This window comes from Orycteropus afer, unplaced genomic scaffold (genome assembly GCF_000298275.1).
Source record: "Orycteropus afer afer isolate SDZICR_OR568_19922 unplaced genomic scaffold, OryAfe1.0 scaffold00271, whole genome shotgun sequence".
NCBI lineage: Eukaryota > Metazoa > Chordata > Mammalia > Tubulidentata > Orycteropodidae > Orycteropus > Orycteropus afer.
This window is the reverse complement of record NW_006921858.1, coordinates 2,846,102-2,864,961: the sequence shown is the minus strand read 5'-3', so window position 1 is coordinate 2,864,961 and position 18,860 is coordinate 2,846,102. Positions and strand designations below refer to the sequence as shown.

Here is an 18,860-nt window from a genome sequence, read left to right as displayed (position 1 = left end):
ACCAGAAACACAAAAGACCTATACAAAGAAAACTATAAAACACTGCTACAAGAGACAACAAGGGCACTATGTAAATGGAAGAACTTACCTTGTTCATGGATAGATAGACTGAAAATTGCAAAAATGTCAATACTACCTAAATCCATTTACACATTTAATGCAATCCCAATCCAGATTCCAACAAAATTTTTTTAAGAACATGGAAAAACCAATTACTAATTTCATATGGAAAGGAAAGAGACCTCGGATAAGCAGAGCACTTCTGAAGAACAACAAAGTGGGAGGTCTCACACTCCCAGATCTTAGAAACTACCACACAGCCACAGTAGTCAAAACAGCATGGTATTGGTACAATGATAGACAGATAGACCAATGGAACAGAATCAAAAGTCCAGATACAGATCCATCCATCTATGGACAACTGATCTTTGACGAATGTCCAAAACCCATTAAATGCGGAAAGAGACAGCCTCTTTAACAAATGGTGCTGGCAAAACTGGATATCCACCTGCAGAAAAATGAAACAAGACCCATACCTCACCCATACACAGAAATAAACTCAAGCTGGGTCAAAGAACTAAATATAAAACCCAAAACTATAAAATTCATCAAAGATAAAACAGAGCCAAATCTGGGAGCCTTAATTTATGGCATAAATAGATTATCAAGCATAATCCAGTATGTGCAGGAGATAGAAGAGAAGTTAGATGACTGGGACCTTTTAAAAATTAAATTCTTATGCGTATCAAAAGACTTCATCAAAATGGTAAAAAGAGAACCTACAGATTAGGAGAAAATATTTGCCTATGACATATCTGATAAAGGACTTATCTCTAAAATCTATGGAAAACTTCAACACCTCAACACCAAAAAGACAAATAATTCGATTCACAAATGGGCAAAAGACTTGAACAGACACTTCAGCAAAGAAGATATACAGGCAGCCAACAAACACATGAGAAATGGCTCGCAATCATTGATCATTAGAGAGATGCTAATCAAAACAACAATGAGATATCATCTAACCCTAGCAATAATAGCAAAGTTCAACAGGTCAGAAAATAACAAATGCTGGCAAGGTTGCAGAGAGATTGGAACTCTTATGCACTGCTGGTGGGATTGTAAAATGGTACAACCATTGTGGCAAACGGTATGGCATTTCCTTAAAACGCTGAAAATAGAAGTACCATTTGACCCAGCAATTCCATTTCTAGGAATATATCCTAAAGAGGTGAGAGCGTACGAAGAGACATATGTATACCTATGTTCATCGCAGCACAATTCACCATAGCAAAGAGATGGAAACAACTTAAATGCCCATCAACGGATGAGTGGATAACCAAATTATGGTACATGCACACAATGGAATACTATGCTACATTAAAGAACAATGAAGGATATGCAAATCATCTCACAGTATGGATGAACCTGGAGGACATTATGCTGAGTGAAATAAGTCAACCACAGAAAGACAAGTAGTATATGAGACCATTACTGTAAAAAGACAAAGAAGGATTTTCTTGGGAAAGGGAACTCACTTTGTAGGTTACCGGGATAGGGAGGAAAGGGGAGGGATTAATTTTGGGCTAGTTGGGGCCCACACGCTGATGTGGATAGGGGGAAGGATACATGGAAAGGATCTGTGACCACCATGATAACGTTAGGAAATGGGAGGACACCGAATTGTGTACATAAGAGATAGACAAAAGACACTACTAATACCAATCAATATGTCCACAGTACTGCATTGCCATTAACACCAAACACCAGGCTACAGATTTGCACATAAACACCTGAGATGATCAGACAAGGGTCAGTGAACAGGATTGTACTCTACACTGAGGATAAATTCAACTGAGGCTAATCTTGCACACACACCAGTGATACAAAACTCCTGCAATCCTTACAGAAACAATAGAAGACAGACACAGAGTAATCCCTCACACAAGACAACCAGACACTATGGGAGAGAGATCCAATAGATCTACCATCTCAGGACCATAGTACTGGGGGCCGCCAGACTCAATTGGCACAACAAAATACATAAAAGTCTTGTTCCGCATCTTACATTGGTGAGCAGCAACTGGGGTCTTAAAAGCTTTCAAGCAGCCGTCTAAGTTGTAGCTAATGGTCTCCTAGCATTGGAAACGAAGAAGAACACACAAAAAAAACAAGGGCATGTGGAAGCAATCAGCCCTAGGACATGATGGCCATCAAGACCAGATGGTGCCCAGCTACCAATGCCAATCACTCAAGAAGGTATCAAATCTGGAGATCCTGGATAGAGTGGGAGGAAGAACATAGGACAAAATCCAAAAACTCAATAATGACCAGAATTAGTGGTCAGATGAAATCTTGTGAGACCCCCAATACTATGGCCCTGGAATACATTTTACGCCTGGAATAAAAAGTACCCCCAGGGGCTGGCTGTCAGCCCAATAGTTAACAAGATGTACACACAGGCCAGTTAACCCAAGTTCATACACCCACATACTCTATGGTAATACATCCCTTAGAGCAATAGTCCACAGGGCACCAGAGGACCAACGTTCAAATTGCGGAAATGCAGGACAAACAGGAGTGCACAGATATGAGGGCAGGAGGGAAGGTTACAGGGTAGGGAGGGAAGGAGACTGGGTTAGGGTTGAAGATTGTAAATGGGGAGTGAAACTAAATGTACACGTAACATTGAATGTAAAACAACTCTTAAAGGAAAGAAAAAAATATATGAATTGTTTGGGGATAAAATTTTAAGATGTTTTGTAACTTTGAATGTTATTGAACAGATGTGCCTTACTTCTGGCAGCCTTTGGGACGTAGGGTTTGCCAGCTTTGTGAATCTGTATTAAGCTTTCTAAAATATCCCTTGAAACTAGAGCTAGACATAAGTCTAAATAAAAATCACATCTCCTTTTCTATGTGATTTATCCAGAGCAAAACATGTTTAGAATTTGAACTCATTTGATTTGTTTCTTTTATATTTTTATATCATTTTATTAGTGTAATTCCAATAAGTGAAAAAAAGGAAAAATTTTATTGAATGGGAATCAGTCTTACAGCTAATATGTTACTTAAAATGTAGATTGATTCTTCATTTATTGCTTTTATGCTTATAGTTTTTGTAAACAAAAATAGTTGATTAAAATTTATTGGTTTATTGTAATGATTTCTGGGTATCACATTTTAAGATTTTTTTTTCCCAAAGTTAAAAAAAAATAAAAAACATAAGAAGGAAATCAGTGTGAGGTTCCCATATAATTATCAGAGGTGTAGAGACAGATTGCCTTCAGCAAAAGGGCAGGAATGGGTTGGAATGGGGAGTTACTCTTTTTCACTGTTTGAAGACTTCTGCAAGTAGGATTTGTCTTGGCCTCTGTTTCTGTAGAAGTATTTTTGAAGATAATGAGACAAAGATAAAGTAAAGCAGACTTCAGTTCACTATAAGGAGGTCTGCATAAAATTTGAATGATTGGATGACCTCTACATGTTTTTTGCAGCATCCTTAAATGAATACTAACAAACCGAATTATGGGGGTGAAAGTTTCTGGTGTGAATAATTCAGTGCCTTAAGTCTTTAATTTATACATTTTGCAGGTAGAGCACGTATCTTCATATCAGAGCCATCCATAGCCTAAAGGATGAGTTTTCTTTTACTAAAATCAGTTATCTATTGATTCAAGCCCTCCTTTTTCAGAATCTGGAAAATCACTTTATTAACTTACTTAATAGACTAAACATAGCTCTTCTTGCAAGCTGACCTTTTTTAATGAGAGCTTAATTAACAAAGTAAAAAGACTTTGAATCCAGAGACCCAGGTTTTCATACTGTTTCTGCCACTGAATATATGAATCATCTCCTATATGAATATATGAATCAGTCTCTACTTCGTCATTTGTAAAATGGATTAAATACTCTTCAAAGGTATTCTTTTTACTTGTTTATTTATCCTGTTTTGCCCTACTAAAGAGAACTTAAAAAACTTACAAGAGAAGAAACTTATAATGAAGTTATAAATATCAAAAGCAGCAGAATAGTAGGATTCAAGGAAAAAAAAGTAAATTATTACCCATTTTATGCCAGGGCTTTCTGGCAATCAGATAAAAAGGAAAGCCCAAAATGGTATAGTTCTCATTATCAAGAGAAATAGGAAGCATAGCATGAGCCCCAAATTTTCTTAGCATTGAATTCTGAAAGACAGTGTATCAGTGGTTCTGTATACAGATAGTCCCCGACCTATGACATATTCAAGCTATGATGAACCACACTTACAACTATGCCTTTTTATTTTTGTTTTGTACATGTTATTGTTAGTAATATGCACTGTAAACAGTGTTGCAGCATATAATCTGATGTTAACACTCTCAGATATTCACTTGTTCAGTGTTATGATTTACTGATCAAAACACTGCCGTATAGCAGAGTATAGCTTTGTCTGCAATGAAGTTGGTGTTTGTAGTCAGAACAGATAGAAAGTTAGACAATATTCAACTCTAGTCACATATGACAACTGAACTGTACATGTGCCTATCAGCCACTCTGACTTTATTGTTACAGCACTGATACCAACAAACAAAAATCTGATTTATAAAAATACTGGTAACAAAAAGCAGTAATATGGAAACTTAAAAAAAAAAAAGAAAAAAGATAGATTCAGCTTTTATGAAAACCGACCTATGATGGAGTCATCAGAACAGAGCCCATCATAAATTGGGGACTATTGGTATGTTGTTGTTGTTGTTATGTGTCATCGAGTCAGCCCCGGCTCATAGCGACCCCTCCTTGGGTTTCTGAGGCAGTATCTCTACAGAAGTAGATTTCCCAACCTTCCTTCCAAGGAGTGGCTGGTGGGTTTGTTTCAAATAATGTGGTTATTCTTATAGGCTTTATAAAAGAAAATAAGAGATTCCATTAAGGTGCAATTTGAGGAAAATGGTTCCATAAAGTAAAAAATGAGTATGGTTCTAACATATAGATTTATAGTGGATTGAAGGAGCCCTGGTTGTGCAAACAGTTAGGCAGTTAGCTGCTAATCCAAAGGCTGGCAGTTTGAGCCCACCCAGCAGCTCCCCAGAAGAAAGACCTGGTGATCTGCTTCCATAAAGATTACAACTCAGGAAACCCTATGGGGCAGTTATACTCTGTTATACAGTGTCTATATGAGTCCAAATCAATTCAGCAGCACCCAACAACAACTGCATAAGAGATTAGCTTCATCCACGGATAGCATATAGAATCGTTAATGGTTGTTGTTCAACTAGAGGTCTCAAGGTAGTGTTCTTGCATGGAAGCAAAGACAGACTATCTGTGCTTGGAGGCAGATGGATCTTAAGAAGAACTAGAATTTCCTTCAACTCTAGATCCACTCCAGCATATGCATAACTGACCATTTTATAATGTCACATCGTGAAAGATGGCAAAAATTTATTCTACCAGGTCCACTATCATGGCTGTGGAAAAAGCTCAGTACTCTTGGTAGATTATTTCATTCTGAACAGCCTCGTTTTTAAGTACACCCATCAGAGTGAATTTTCAATACAAGTTACCTATAAAAAAACCCCAAAAAACAAACCCACTGCCATTGAGTCAGATCCAACCCATAGCGACCCCTTCTGTGGGTCACTACAGAAGTAGATTGCCCAACCTTCCTTCTGAGGAGTGGCTGGTGTGTTTGAACCACCAGCCTTCTGGTTAGCAGTCAAATGCCTTAGGCATTACACCACCAGAGCTCCTCTACCAATCTGAAATTTTTCATACTATTTTTAATATGGAATAATTTGATTTGGAGGAATATCTGCCAGAAGCTTTAGTTTCACTGTGTCATTGAACATTCATTTTTGTAGTAGTTTAAAATCTATTAATGACAGTCCTACTTTATGATAAAATCATATTAATGTAGAGATGGAAACCTATCCTCTTGCTTCATATGGTAGAGAATTGCATTTAACTCATGCAAAAGTAATACCAAAGTATAAAAAAAGACAAATTAAAATTTAAAATATGAGTTTGAAAACATGAACTTCCTTTTCCTGATAAGAGAGTGTTAACTGGAGAGTAGCTATGCCTAAAAGGTGCTACTATACATACAAAACATAACTCATCTGCAGTTGATTAGAGGAAAAGCCAAGAAGGAGTTCTAAATTGTTGCTACTGTTGATGATGATGATGATATCAAGGTTTAGGGCATGTTCAACCAACTACTAGGATTGTGTTTATGAGGAAGCAAAGTACTGTTGTTTTCCTGACTAAAGTGAGTATATACTTGGAATCTTCCTAGAAAGATAGAAATGGAACCCACAATCAAGCATTCAATAGTTCTGGCAGCAAAAGATTTTTACCAGAGCAAAATAGTTTTCTACAGAATTCTGTGATTCATCTGGCTCAGATTAATTGGCAGAAATTTGGTTTGGAGAAAACTTCATGTGATTTGGGGTTTGTAGTGAAACTGTTCTTGCCACTTAAGATCATTATGATTACATACTCTAAAAACAAAATATTTCTCTAGGAATGTTTTTCCTGTTTGAAATATTTAGTCAGATGAGGAGGTTCTGGGCTCCATCCTGAGATCCTCACATCTAAAACATTTCTTCTGAAGGTGTAAATCTGAAGGAGACAGGCCTCCTATGAACAGATAGGAGGAATCTCTGCTTATACAACTTAAAAAAAAACTACAACTCTAATTTTAAAAAAATTATTAGAACCCACAGAGAGTAGACCAACTCCTATTTCTAAAGGTTTTCATACAAAACAAACAAGGGATGCTGTAGAGGAGATTTTTTTTTTCTTCCTTTTTTATTGGAAGGAACTGTGAACTAGAAGCCTTTTAGCATTCAATCCATTACTCTCTGATATTATTAAAGACTGTGTCATACTATCAGGTCATATATGGTATGGAAAAAGACTAAATTTTTTTTTTTCCCCTAAAGGCAATATGCTCAGTCCTTGGGAGGCAAAAACATAGATAGCTTCTGAAAGGTTTATATTTAATAACTTTTTCCTGGAGTCCTTTTACCTAATTTGTTAAATTATTTTATTTGGCAGAAGTCAAATACTGTGTTTTCTGAAACATACCCTGTATATCACCAGTAGTGGTGAGAGGAAGGGCTATCCTAACTTAAGAACTTGTGTGTTTTCCTCTTAGGTTTTTCCTATGACAAGTTCAGGGGCTCCAATCAGTGAATATCCTTTTATAAGGACAGGCTTGCTGGGATTTATTGGTCCTGGAGGACTTGTCTTTGTGGTGGGTAAAATGGATGGTCTGATGGTGGTCAGTGGACGAAGACACAATGCCGATGACATTGTGGCAACAGCATTGGCAGTGGAACCAATGAAATTTGTCTACAGAGGCAGGTCAGTTGCGTTTGTCTTTAACTTAAATAGATATTTTTAGTAGATATATATATTTTTTATTTAATTATGAAGAATTCAAAACTTGAATCAATTCCTTCAAGTTATGTGATTCAGGTTCCTTTTCCATGAAGTGAAGCAATTTGGACTCAGAGACCTTTGAGATTCTATCTAGTCTAAATATACATCATTTTATAGAAATTTCTGAAGCCCATAAATATACCATCATTAATGGCCCCTTTAAAATAATTTTTTTAAGTAATTAATTTTTTAAAATCTGTAACTGCAAAAAGAAAAAATAAAAAGCCAAATACTCATCTTGGTGCAAATCAGAAGACATGAAGGTTGTGCTATAGACCTACACAGACAAAATGATGCTCATTTACTTACTGACTTTCTCATGCTTTCTTCTTCCTGATTGTATTCCTACTTTTTTTGGTCACAAAAGGCTCACTAAATATTAGTTAAATTATTATAGCTCCTGAGTTTTTTGCTTATTAGATGGAAGTCATAAACTGCTTAATAATCTTACTTAAGTTTGTCAAGGTAATAGGAGTTGGGGAAAATAAACACTTAGCCGTAACATTGCCACCTTTAAATGATTTCTAAAATTATGACCTATATGTGAAAGGGGGCATAGTGGAGTTATTGCATTGCCACAATTCTGTGCTTACTCCAAAAGTTAGACATACTTAACAGAAAACCTTTAGTTTTCTAACAAGGAAATTCTACTGGTCTGGAGAGAATTACTTCCCAGGTGTATTCTAATTTTCAGCACAGCTACCATAGGCAGTTCCGATATTTAGACACTAACTTCTCCTTTCTACACTAAGAGGTATAAAACGTGTCACCAAAATTTGTGGGTTACCTACTGTAGGCAGCCTCAGAGTAAAATATGGGGTGATTTTCCCTTTGTGAGGTTTCTCCTTTCCCACCACTTCCCAAAGCTATTCTTATATTAATAAGTGTGTGGGAGTTTGGAATTGTAATTTGCCTTTTTGAAGTGATAGTTGGAGCTGTGATCTTCTGAGCTGTGTAATTAATAATGGTTATGAGAATTCTGCATTGAAGAAATAAGTCTTGAAGATCACCATCTGCAGTGTCTCACTTGGTGCTTTCCTTGTCTGTTTGCTACAGAATAGCTGTGTTTTCAGTGACTGTCCTTCATGATGAAAGGATAGTCATTGTTGCCGAGCAGAGACCAGACTCCACGGAGGAAGATAGCTTTCAGTGGATGAGCAGAGTTCTACAGGTGATTCTTTTCTTACCTGTGACGCTTTTATTCCTCTTTCTTACTTTTCAGCTCTCCTTATTCTTCTGCTAAGGTTATTGCCTAACCCTTATCAGCTGTGATTTTGTGCACATAGTATACCTTTTATCTTCATTCCATTTTATCAGAAATTGCATCAAGTGTGAAACTTTTATTGTATGTTCCAGGAAACTAGCCAAATAGATCAAGGGTTGGAATCAGGAGTTTATAACATTGGTTCCTGCTAATCATGTTGAAAATGTCACAAGCAAAACTTTTTTGTTGTGATCTTGAAAATGTATTCTCTTTTCTCCAAACTGTCTTTTTTTTTTTTTTTTAATTGTTTATGGTATTCCACTAGTCCTGAGTAAATTACTCAGTTTTAAGTTTTTATTATTCGCCTCACTTTTAGTAAAAATGCATTTTCTTTTATACTGGGAACACAGCCAAGTGCTGTATATATTTTATATGTTATAGACAATATTTTGCACAGTATAAGCATTAAGTGAATGTTTCTTGTTTATAATATCCATTATAACATGGTTATATATTTTTTTTAATTTTCTAGGCAATTGATAGTATACATCAGGTTGGAGTCTATTGCCTGGCCTTGGTTCCAGCAAATACCCTTCCCAAAACCCCCCTTGGTGGAATACATTTGTCAGAAACTAAGCAGCTTTTCCTGGAAGGTTCACTTCATCCCTGCAATGTCTTGATGTGTCCACATACTTGCGTCACAAACTTACCTAAACCTAGACAAAAACAACCAGGTATGTTTAAATGCCATGGTAGGTTTGTGTGCCATCTTGAATTGGCCATCTAGAATTACACTTTATCAGTATCACATTGCTAAGAATACCAGTGGCTCTCAGCCTTTTTCTGCTTCCGTGCTATTTGCATGATCTGTATCCCCTCCCATAAGTAAACCTACTCATTTCAAACCATATTTTTCTATCCAAGGAAATAGGGTCCACTTAGGGTGAGGAGTACAGTGAACATTTGGGTTGAAAGAGTTGTCAGTTTCTTGAGCCTCAGTCTTCTGTATAATGTCAAACACTTGACTTAGAGTTAAGTGATCTAGATTAGATGTTTATATAGTTGTTGACTGTGTGACCTTTGGCAAGGAACAAAATGTCTCGGTGTCATCATATCCTCACATACAAAGTGAGAATAATCCTTCCTTACATATTTTATGTGGCTGTCATAGAAATCAAAGCCGATAATACATGTGAAAGGTCTTTGAAGTATATGAGGAATTCTACAAATGGAAGATAGTAGTGTTTTTGAAATTATTATAATTGTAAACATTTCTCTAGTGCTTCACTAATTGGGGAACACATTATTTCCATTATCTTACTTGAGTTTCACATCTTTATGGTTGCATACAGAGTATCAATGAAAGGGAAATTATAACAAGAATATACTGGATCATGATGAAGGAACTCTTCAGTACAGTAAAGGAAGGTCCCAGAGCCTTCAGGGCTGAGATCCACAAAGACTTCATAACAAGCTGAACAAAAGCTCAGGCTGGGATGATAATAAAAATGACATAGTAGTGCATATTACAGACTAGTACGTGTTTGAAGCACTTTATATGTTTAACTCAGTTAATCTTCATGATATCCCCCTCATAGGATCCTTTTTATATATCTTATATATATGAGGAAAGTGAGCCACAGAGAAGTTAAGCCATTTATTTAAGGTTACATAGTTACAATATGGTAGAAATCCAGGAAGTTGGGCTCCTTAAGTGGTTAAGTCTGTTTCCTTAACCACTGTTAGCTGATTTTACCCAAAGCCCCATTTTTTAATTTTTTTTTTTTTAACCTAGCTTAGATCAATTTGCTACCATCTGAAAAAGAATGACATTATTGACAGAGTTTTATACGAGACCCTAGAGGTCGTTAGCATTTTGTATTCTGGGCTCATAGATGAGTGCAGCACACGCATTTTGTATTCTGGGCTCATAGATGAGTACAGCACACTTCATAGTAAACATATTAAGCAATCTGAAAAAAAATCCAATTTGGGCCATTCTATGGTTGCTGTAAGCTCCTGATGTTTCATGGAATCAGTCTGCAGCCTTCCCTGTGAAATAGAATGTGGTAATTTTTCTCATTTTAAATGTGAGGAACCTCATGCATGGAGGAGACATGCCATCATCCCAAGTATGCATAGCTACTCAGTAGCAGGGAGAAAACTTTAATTTAGATCTTCCAACTCTAAATCCTTTGCTTTTTACCTCTATAAAACTCAAAAGATTTTTTTGTTTGGTAGTCAGAATGTAACTTACACACACGAATAGCTATTTTCTTCTTAGAGAACGTAAAAAGTAATCATGTTTCCAACCTTCTAGGCAAATTAGATTTAGATGTATCACTGCTCTTTCATTTCTAAGCTATTTCTGTTTTAAAAAATTATTTTCCATGGTAACATAGTGCCTAAGGCATCTGACTGCTAACTAGAAGGCTGGAGGTTCAAACCCACCAACCACTCCTCAGAAGGAAGGTTGGGCAATCTACTTCTGTAGTGATACTGCCTCGGAAACTCAAGGAGGGGTCTTTATGAGTCGAATCTGATTCTACAGCAGTGAATTTGGTTTGTTTTTTTTTTAATATTTTAGATGTTTCTCCATTTTTTTTTCCCCTTCTCACTTGTATTTTATTCTTTCAATCCCTGGTCTGTGTGATTGCAGTAGTACAATGTAGAATAGGAGTGACAGATCTACTTTTTTCGATTGTATGACTACAGTGGCTTCAGTTAGTTAGCCACTGGAAAACACAGCATTATACCACAGTGAACATAATAAAAGGATGAAAGATAACCTCTTTGTCTCATATTATCTCAGAACGTAAACCACATTGGAATGATTCAGTAATAATTGCTCTACTAGGCATATTTGTTTCTACAATATTATAATTTATAATAGTGTGGGAACTCACCAGGTTGTCCTGAGTGTAAAATGGGAAATGATTGGATCATGCAGAAGTTCCCTCTCCACTACTTGAATCAAATCATTATCACAAAAGCTCTTGATCTAGTGACCCAGGCAGTGAGTGGTTCCAGCTGTGAAAGAATGAATGTGAACTCCTGACAGTTCAATAGTTTGTGCATACAGGATTCAGTACAAAGTGTTTATAGTAGGTAGAATCATTTGCAGATATGGGATGTGATTCCATAGCTACTTCCAAATGTCAAGATACCTGATGAAAAAAAAAGCCTAGCTAAGTAAAGGAGCTAATGCACTTGTGCTCTGGAGATCCAAGCTAGCAGGTGCCTGAACAGTCTTCTTTATTAGAGATTGAGCACTGAAAGGATTAGCCCGGAGATTTGGTTTCTTTTTACTCTAATACAATAATATATTAAATGAAGTTTTATTTGATTGCTAGCTTTAAAGAACACCAAAATTAAAAAAAAAAAAAAAAAAAAAAAAACCTTCCATTTGTAAGACACTTGATGTCCCATCTGTTTTTGTTAAATATTGAGAGGTCATGCAGTTCTATCACTTCAAGTAACAGTGTTTCAACAAATATTAAATGGCAGCTGGGGTGAAGTAGAAAAAGCCCCATACAGGGTACTTATAGATGTTCCTAACTCTATAAATAACTTGTAATGTAACCTTTGACAAATCACATTACATCTCCATAGATGTAAATGAGGGGACTGGATTTGGATGGTTTCTAAGGCCCCTTTGGAATAAATACCTAAGACTCTGAACTTCATTATTGACTGCCAGAGCACACTTTTTTTATTGTTTCCCCTTCACCCAAGTTAATGTCTGTCTACTCTCTGAAAAAAAAAAAAAAAAAACTTCCATTGAGTCAAATCTGACTTATAGCGACCCTTCCTTGGGTTTCCGAGGTGATATCTCTACTGAAGTAGATTGCCCCGTCTTCCTTCCAAGGAGTGCCTGGTAGGTTTGAACCACCAGCCTTCTGTTTAGCAATCAAATGCCTTAGGTACTTTGCCACCAGAGAACCCTTCCTTTCCCACTCACCTCTGGTAACTGTCAAAGATACTTCTTTTCTTGTGTGAAACGTTTTTCTTCACTTTTTATAATAGTAGTCTCATACAACACATATGGTTTGCGTAAAGGGAAAGGCAGTATACCAAAGGTGGGTGACCAATATCCCTAAGGAAAAGGAATACGTGGAGAGGTGCACAAGATACAAGATGTACAGACAACAAAGGTAAACATTATTACATACACAATACTGAATAATACATAATATGTATGAATACGTAATACTGAATAATCAGTAATAAGAAACATTAAGCTATAAGTTGATACATAGGTAGACAGGCAGGATAATCAGGTATGTGTAGGCAAATGGGATTATACCCATGACCGTATACGTTTGGCAGATAATGTCTCTATATAGGGAGCTCTGGTGGCGTAGTACCTAAGGCATTTGACTGCTAACCAGAAGGCTGGCGGTTCAAACTCACCAGCCGTTCCTTGGAAGGAAGAGTGGGCAATCTACTTCTGAGAGATACTGCCTCAGAAACTCAAGGAGAGGTCGCTATGAGTCGGGATTGACCGACGGCAGTAAGTTTGTTTGTTTGTTTGTTTTATATAAGTATTTATATGTGCTATAAATATGTCCAGGAGCTCTGGTAGCATAGTGCCTAAGGCATTTGACTGCTAACCAGAAGGCTGGCGGTTCAAACCCACCAGCCACTCCTCAGAAGGAAGGTTGGGCATTCCTACTTCCGTAGTGATACTGCCTCAGAAACCCAAGGAGGGGTCACTATGAGTCGGGCCCGACTTGATGGCAAATTACAACAACAACAACATAAATATGTCCATATATATACAATTACATTAACAGGTGCAAAGTTATGATAAGTTCTTAGCCACAGCAAAATACCTTAAGGGAGTGAGTTGCAGGGCCCATGGACTCAGGATCATAGTTGTGGGGGACATCAAGCTTGATTGGTGTAACATAGTATACAAAAACACTGTTCTATATCCAACTTTGGTGAGTAGAGATTGGGTCTTAAAAATTTGAAGCGGCCATCTAAGATGCAACTGTTGATCTCTCCTCTTTTGAAGCAAACAATAGTGAAGAAAATCAAAGACACATGGAAGAAATTATTCCAAGAGACTAATGGACCATGGGAACCTTAGCCATTTGAGCCTGAGACCAGAAGAACTAGATGGTACCAACAACCACTCTGAAATGAATCAGAATTAGAAATCCTGGATAGAGTAGGAGAAAAATGTGGATCAAAACTCAGAATCATAAAAAAGAGTGCCTTACTGGTCTAATAGAGCCTGGTGGAACCCCCAACATAGTGGCCCTTAGTCACCCTTTGGGCCTGGAGTTGAACTTACTCCTGTGGCTCAACTTCCAGCTAAGTAATATACAGACCTATGAGGTGAACAGTTATACCAGGGAGTTATGCACTCCTTAGAACAATCCACCACAAGAGATCAAAAAGCAGAATTTGCCAATGGATAAAGCTCAGAAGGCAGGATTACATAGGAAAGAAGGACACAGGGAAAAGGTAACTACAAGGAGAAGGAGGAAAGAGAGCTGTTACATTGTGGGTATTCCAGTTAGTGTCATAAAATAAAATGTGTATGAACTGTTGAATAGAAAATGAATTTGCTCTGTAAACTTCCACCCAAATCACAATTAAAAAGTTTTAAAAGAAAATCGCAGTCTCATACAATATTTGTCCTTTTGTGATTGACTAACTTCACTCAAAAGACTAAGGTGTGCCTAACCCAAGCTATGGTGTTTTCACTTGCCTTATATGCATGTGAGAGCTAGACAGTGAATAAGGAAGACCAAAGAAGAGTTGATATTTTTGAATTGTGGTGTCAGCAAAGAATACTGAAAGTACCATGGACCAGAAGAACTGACAAATCTGTCCTGGAAGAAGTGCAGCCAGAATGCTCCTTGGAAGTGAGAATGGCCAGACTTCATCTCACCTACTTGGTTATGTTGTCAGAGGGACCACTCCTTAGAGAATATCAGACTTGGTAAGGTGAAGGTTCCATGAAAAAGGGAAAGGCCATCAAAGAGATGGATTGACACAGTGGCTGCAACGATGGGCTCAGGTATAGCAAGGATTGTGAGGCTGGCATATGACTAGACAGTGTTTGTTCTGTTGCACATAGGTTTGCTATAAGTCAGAGCCAACTTGACAGCACCTTACAACAACAACTTCACTCAGCATAGTGGCATCTGAATTCATCCTTGTTAATGCAATATTTCACAGATTCACTGTTCTTTAATGTTGCGTAGTATTCTGTTGTGTGTACGTACCCGTAGTTTGTTGATCCAGTCCTCCACTGACGGGCATTTATGTTGTTTCCATCTTTTTGCTGTTGTGAATAGTGCTGGGATGAACATGGCTATGCATATATCTGTTTGTGTCATGGCTCTTATCTCTCTAGGATGTATTCCTAGTAGTGGGACAGAGCAAACATTTTTTTAGGTCATTTATTTGTAACAGTGTAGTTAAATGCTTGAAACAGATGTCCTAAATTTTAAATATTTTATAGAAAACCTAATTTACTTTTTGCTTGGTGAATTAGTATTCATTTAGCTAGCAACAGAACATACTGTGGGATTATCTTAATTGAGCACAGAAATGTTGAAAGACCTTTAACTCTTCATTTGGACTGGTAACAATACTGTAAATATTATAAAAACAAGCACAGCTTAAAAATTCCCTCGCATATATTTTATAAGAATAGCTAGAAAAGAGCCCCATCAGGGTAGTGTGAAGAGTAGGCCACAGAAAACTGTAGCACTCCAAAACCAAAAACCAAATTCACTGCCGTCAAGTCGGGTCTGACTCTTCCTTGTGTTTGACCCCTCCTTGGGTTTCTGAGGCAGTATCTCTATGGAAGTATATTGCCCAGTCTTCTGGGAGTAGGCCACACTTTTCTAAGTGGAAATCTATAGCACTACAGAGATGAGAAGCACTGCCCTAGTTCAGGATTATATAAGTTGCTGCTGTCTTTTAAATATACTTCTGCCTGTGTCCTCTGCATGACTTTGTCAAGCATGGTATGTTGAGAGTTCAATAATACTAGCAACATACTTACTGATTTATAGATTGTAAATCTGTAAGGGGAGTATAGGAACAGAGAGAATAAATTTGAGCTTCAAATATATATGTTGTGGGATACACTTCCCTTTAACATTTTTCATATGATAAGAGAGGTAATAACGCTGTGGGAGTATTTCGTACATGCCCACCTCACTTCAACTAGGGAGAGAAATCATCAGTTCTTGGTTAAGGTCACATTTTAAAAATGAGGTACAGAAAGAAAGTCTCCTATCTTCTAGCAGCAGTTGGAAAAAATAAGTTGATTAAGCCCAGGTGAAGAAAACACCTAACGTTCCAGACATTGCATTCAGATAATGCAAGAAGAAGTAAAATTTTAGTCAGGGAAAACTTGACCCAGTGACAGAGAAGCACAAAACGAGGCCCTGTGAAGACCTTATGTTCCCTGAAAATACTATTTTCCCTACCCTAGTTTGGATTCTTAAAAATACTATGGATAGAAAAATGGCTGCATCCACTGCTTGGGTTGTCTCCCTTGCTGTTTTCCTTCCTGGGCATCAGCCGTCACGGCAGTTGTCTCTGCAGCCCTTGGTGACCAGGGCTGATCTTTGGATCAACTCCTAGGTCCCCACACTGCTTGGAAATGTTCAGGCTGTTGATGCCATCAGAGTAGCTGACAGGCCACAGTTCCATCTGTCTCTGTATGTACTGTTTTCATTCAGGTAGAACCATGCACATTGTCTGGAAATTAGAAGATACTCAGTTTATATGTGTGGAAAATAAAAGAAGGAAGAAGGGAAAGAAGAAACAAGCAAGAATGAAAAAAATTCTAAGTGAAAATCCACTCTTGTCTAAAGATGATAACACTTAAAGCTAGAATCCCACATCATGGAAGGAGAAATTGCTAACAAAAGTACATTTTGTCCTTACAATAAGAACAACTGTCCATTTTCTGTAAGGAGTGAACTTGAAGCAGGTTGCTGTATGCTCACCAAATTGCAGGCACGGTGCAAAGAACTTTACAGGGATGAAATGGATTCTCACTGCCATAAAGACTCAGCATGGTTACATTATATTAAATGGGTCAATATATGTAACCTTGAAATTAACCTTCAAAGAAGTTTAGGGTAGTTTCCAAGTTGGCTTCTTAAAACAGCCATTTTGCCTAGCCAGCCCAAAATCACCAAGAAGAATGTTAAGGTATTTTATCAACAGATATTAAAGGTAGAAAGCTAATGACTAATAAGCCAAGACGCTGAGTACAAGGGTATTTAATTATCCATGTAAAAGCAATGAACTCATACATGTTCTAACACAGTGACTCCTCCATTCACTTCATGCCTTCTGTTACCAAAGTTCCTTTTTGTCTAGTTAAATATGGAAAGCTTTTCCTCTTTTTTGTCATTTTATTAAGAAATAAGCAAAACTTTAGTTTAGCTACCAAACATGAAAAAAGAATGTACAAGGTAAAGTGATTTGGCTGAGTACATTGAGTAGTCATGATTACACAGAAGCCATCATCGAGATTCCTGTGAATTGCCTGAAAGCAGAGATACCATAAGGCCCAACCCACTGCCCTTGAGTCGGATCCGACGCATAGTGACCTCTCCTTGGGTTTCTGAGGCAGTATCACTATAGAAGTAGATTGCCCAACCTTCCTTCTGAGGAGTGGCTGGTGGGTTTGAACCACCAGCCTTCTGGTTAGCAGTCAAATGCCTTAGGCACTATGCCACCAAAGCTCCCCACCATAAGGCAGGTGCCCAGAAATCTGTGTATTGACTGTTCTAATCGGTCTCAGTCCTGTCTTGAAGTATCTTGTATTTCCCCACATAACTGTGAAAATTTAAATATTTCATGGCAAACTAAATTCAGTATGAATGGCTATGTGTCTGTAGAGAAGAATGGTTGGCCCTGTTTTCATTTAGACAGCCTATTAAAGGTTGATAGACACTCACCTACCTTGTACTATGTGTTTTCATTTCATTAACTATAGTGGGAGGGCAAGATGATTGTTAGGGTGGTTGTCATGATTAAATTTGTAAGTTATACATTATAAGCCTTGTTCTATGCCACCACACCCCTAAACCTGTATCTTAAAATCTTTGTCTTTATTTGATATGCTACATAACCAATTTGCTTAACTACAGACATGCAGCCCTTTATGTGTAATGGATTAAGGCATCCTATACCTGATTTATAAACTTGTATCTTGAACTTCACCAAAAGTTTAGTAAGAATTTGACTTGATTATTATCATCTTCAACTTATGTTTTATTGAACTAAATATTGGATAAAAATTGGTAGCATCATCTGTGTTATTTTATAGTGCAGTTCCTTTGATAAGCATTCTTTTATTCTTCTTCCCTTTTTTCTCCATTTCTCCCTTCCTCTTCTCTCCCCTTTTGTCTCTCTCACACCTATGTACTCTTGCACATATTCTCACATACTCACATAACGGGATATTCTCCTAGAACCTCTATCTTTTTCCTATTAAATGTATGTGTCTTGGTTTATATGTATGTCTTTAATGAAAAGAAAGTGTCAGTAATGTTATTTTGATAGAACCAGGAAGGTACATAGTGTTTTTTGCAGCCAGACATTTTGAGAGCATTTCTATAGTTATTTAAGAAACTTCATTCTCTCATTTAAAAAAAAAAAAAAAAAAAAATTCTCTTTCAAATATTTCTCTATTCTAGGAAAAGAGCATTTGGGAATCAAGTGAATAACAGTAGAGTAAATAAAGGACTTTGTGAGGATGGTAATTGGAGAGTGAAACTAAATGTGCACGAACTGTTGAATGTAAAACAAATTTGCTCTGTAAATTTGCACCCAGAGCACAATTTAAAAAAAAAAAAAAAAGGACTTTGACTTTATGGTAGCCTTTTTGTCTATTCCTTCACCTTTTGCTCTGGGCCTGCCAAAGAACCTAAAATGTTTTCAGTCAATGGAATATTGGATAAGTACTCCATGTCTTATCCTTTCAACAGTATTGCTCCCTGAATTTGTCTCAAGGGGTATTTATTTTAAAAATGTACAATGTTTTATGGTCAACTTAGTGATGTATAATAACACCAAGGAACAAGAGTACATGTGATCCAGAAATCTTTATATAGCAGTGAAATGCATCAAATTTTTTAATAGCTTATTTGTTTTCTGTACTGTTATTCTTTTATAATCATTAATGTGAAAATATGTTTAGTGTTCCCTGAGTTCACAGTAAACTGGGAGTTGAAAGCAT

The 18,860-nt window shown here is 37.1% G+C and overlaps 1 protein-coding gene across 1 annotated transcript in view; it reads left to right on the top strand.

Annotated features, from left to right (window-relative positions):
* DIP2C (disco interacting protein 2 homolog C) overlaps positions 1–18,860 on the top strand; it is a 412,525-nt gene that overhangs the window by 244,312 nt on the left and 149,353 nt on the right. Inside the window, exons 19-21 of the mRNA XM_042782247.1 lie at positions 7,139–7,347; positions 8,482–8,596; positions 9,162–9,363. Coding sequence (XP_042638181.1) covers positions 7,139–7,347; positions 8,482–8,596; positions 9,162–9,363 — 526 coding nt within the window. The remainder of the gene's footprint in view (positions 1–7,138; positions 7,348–8,481; positions 8,597–9,161; positions 9,364–18,860) is intronic.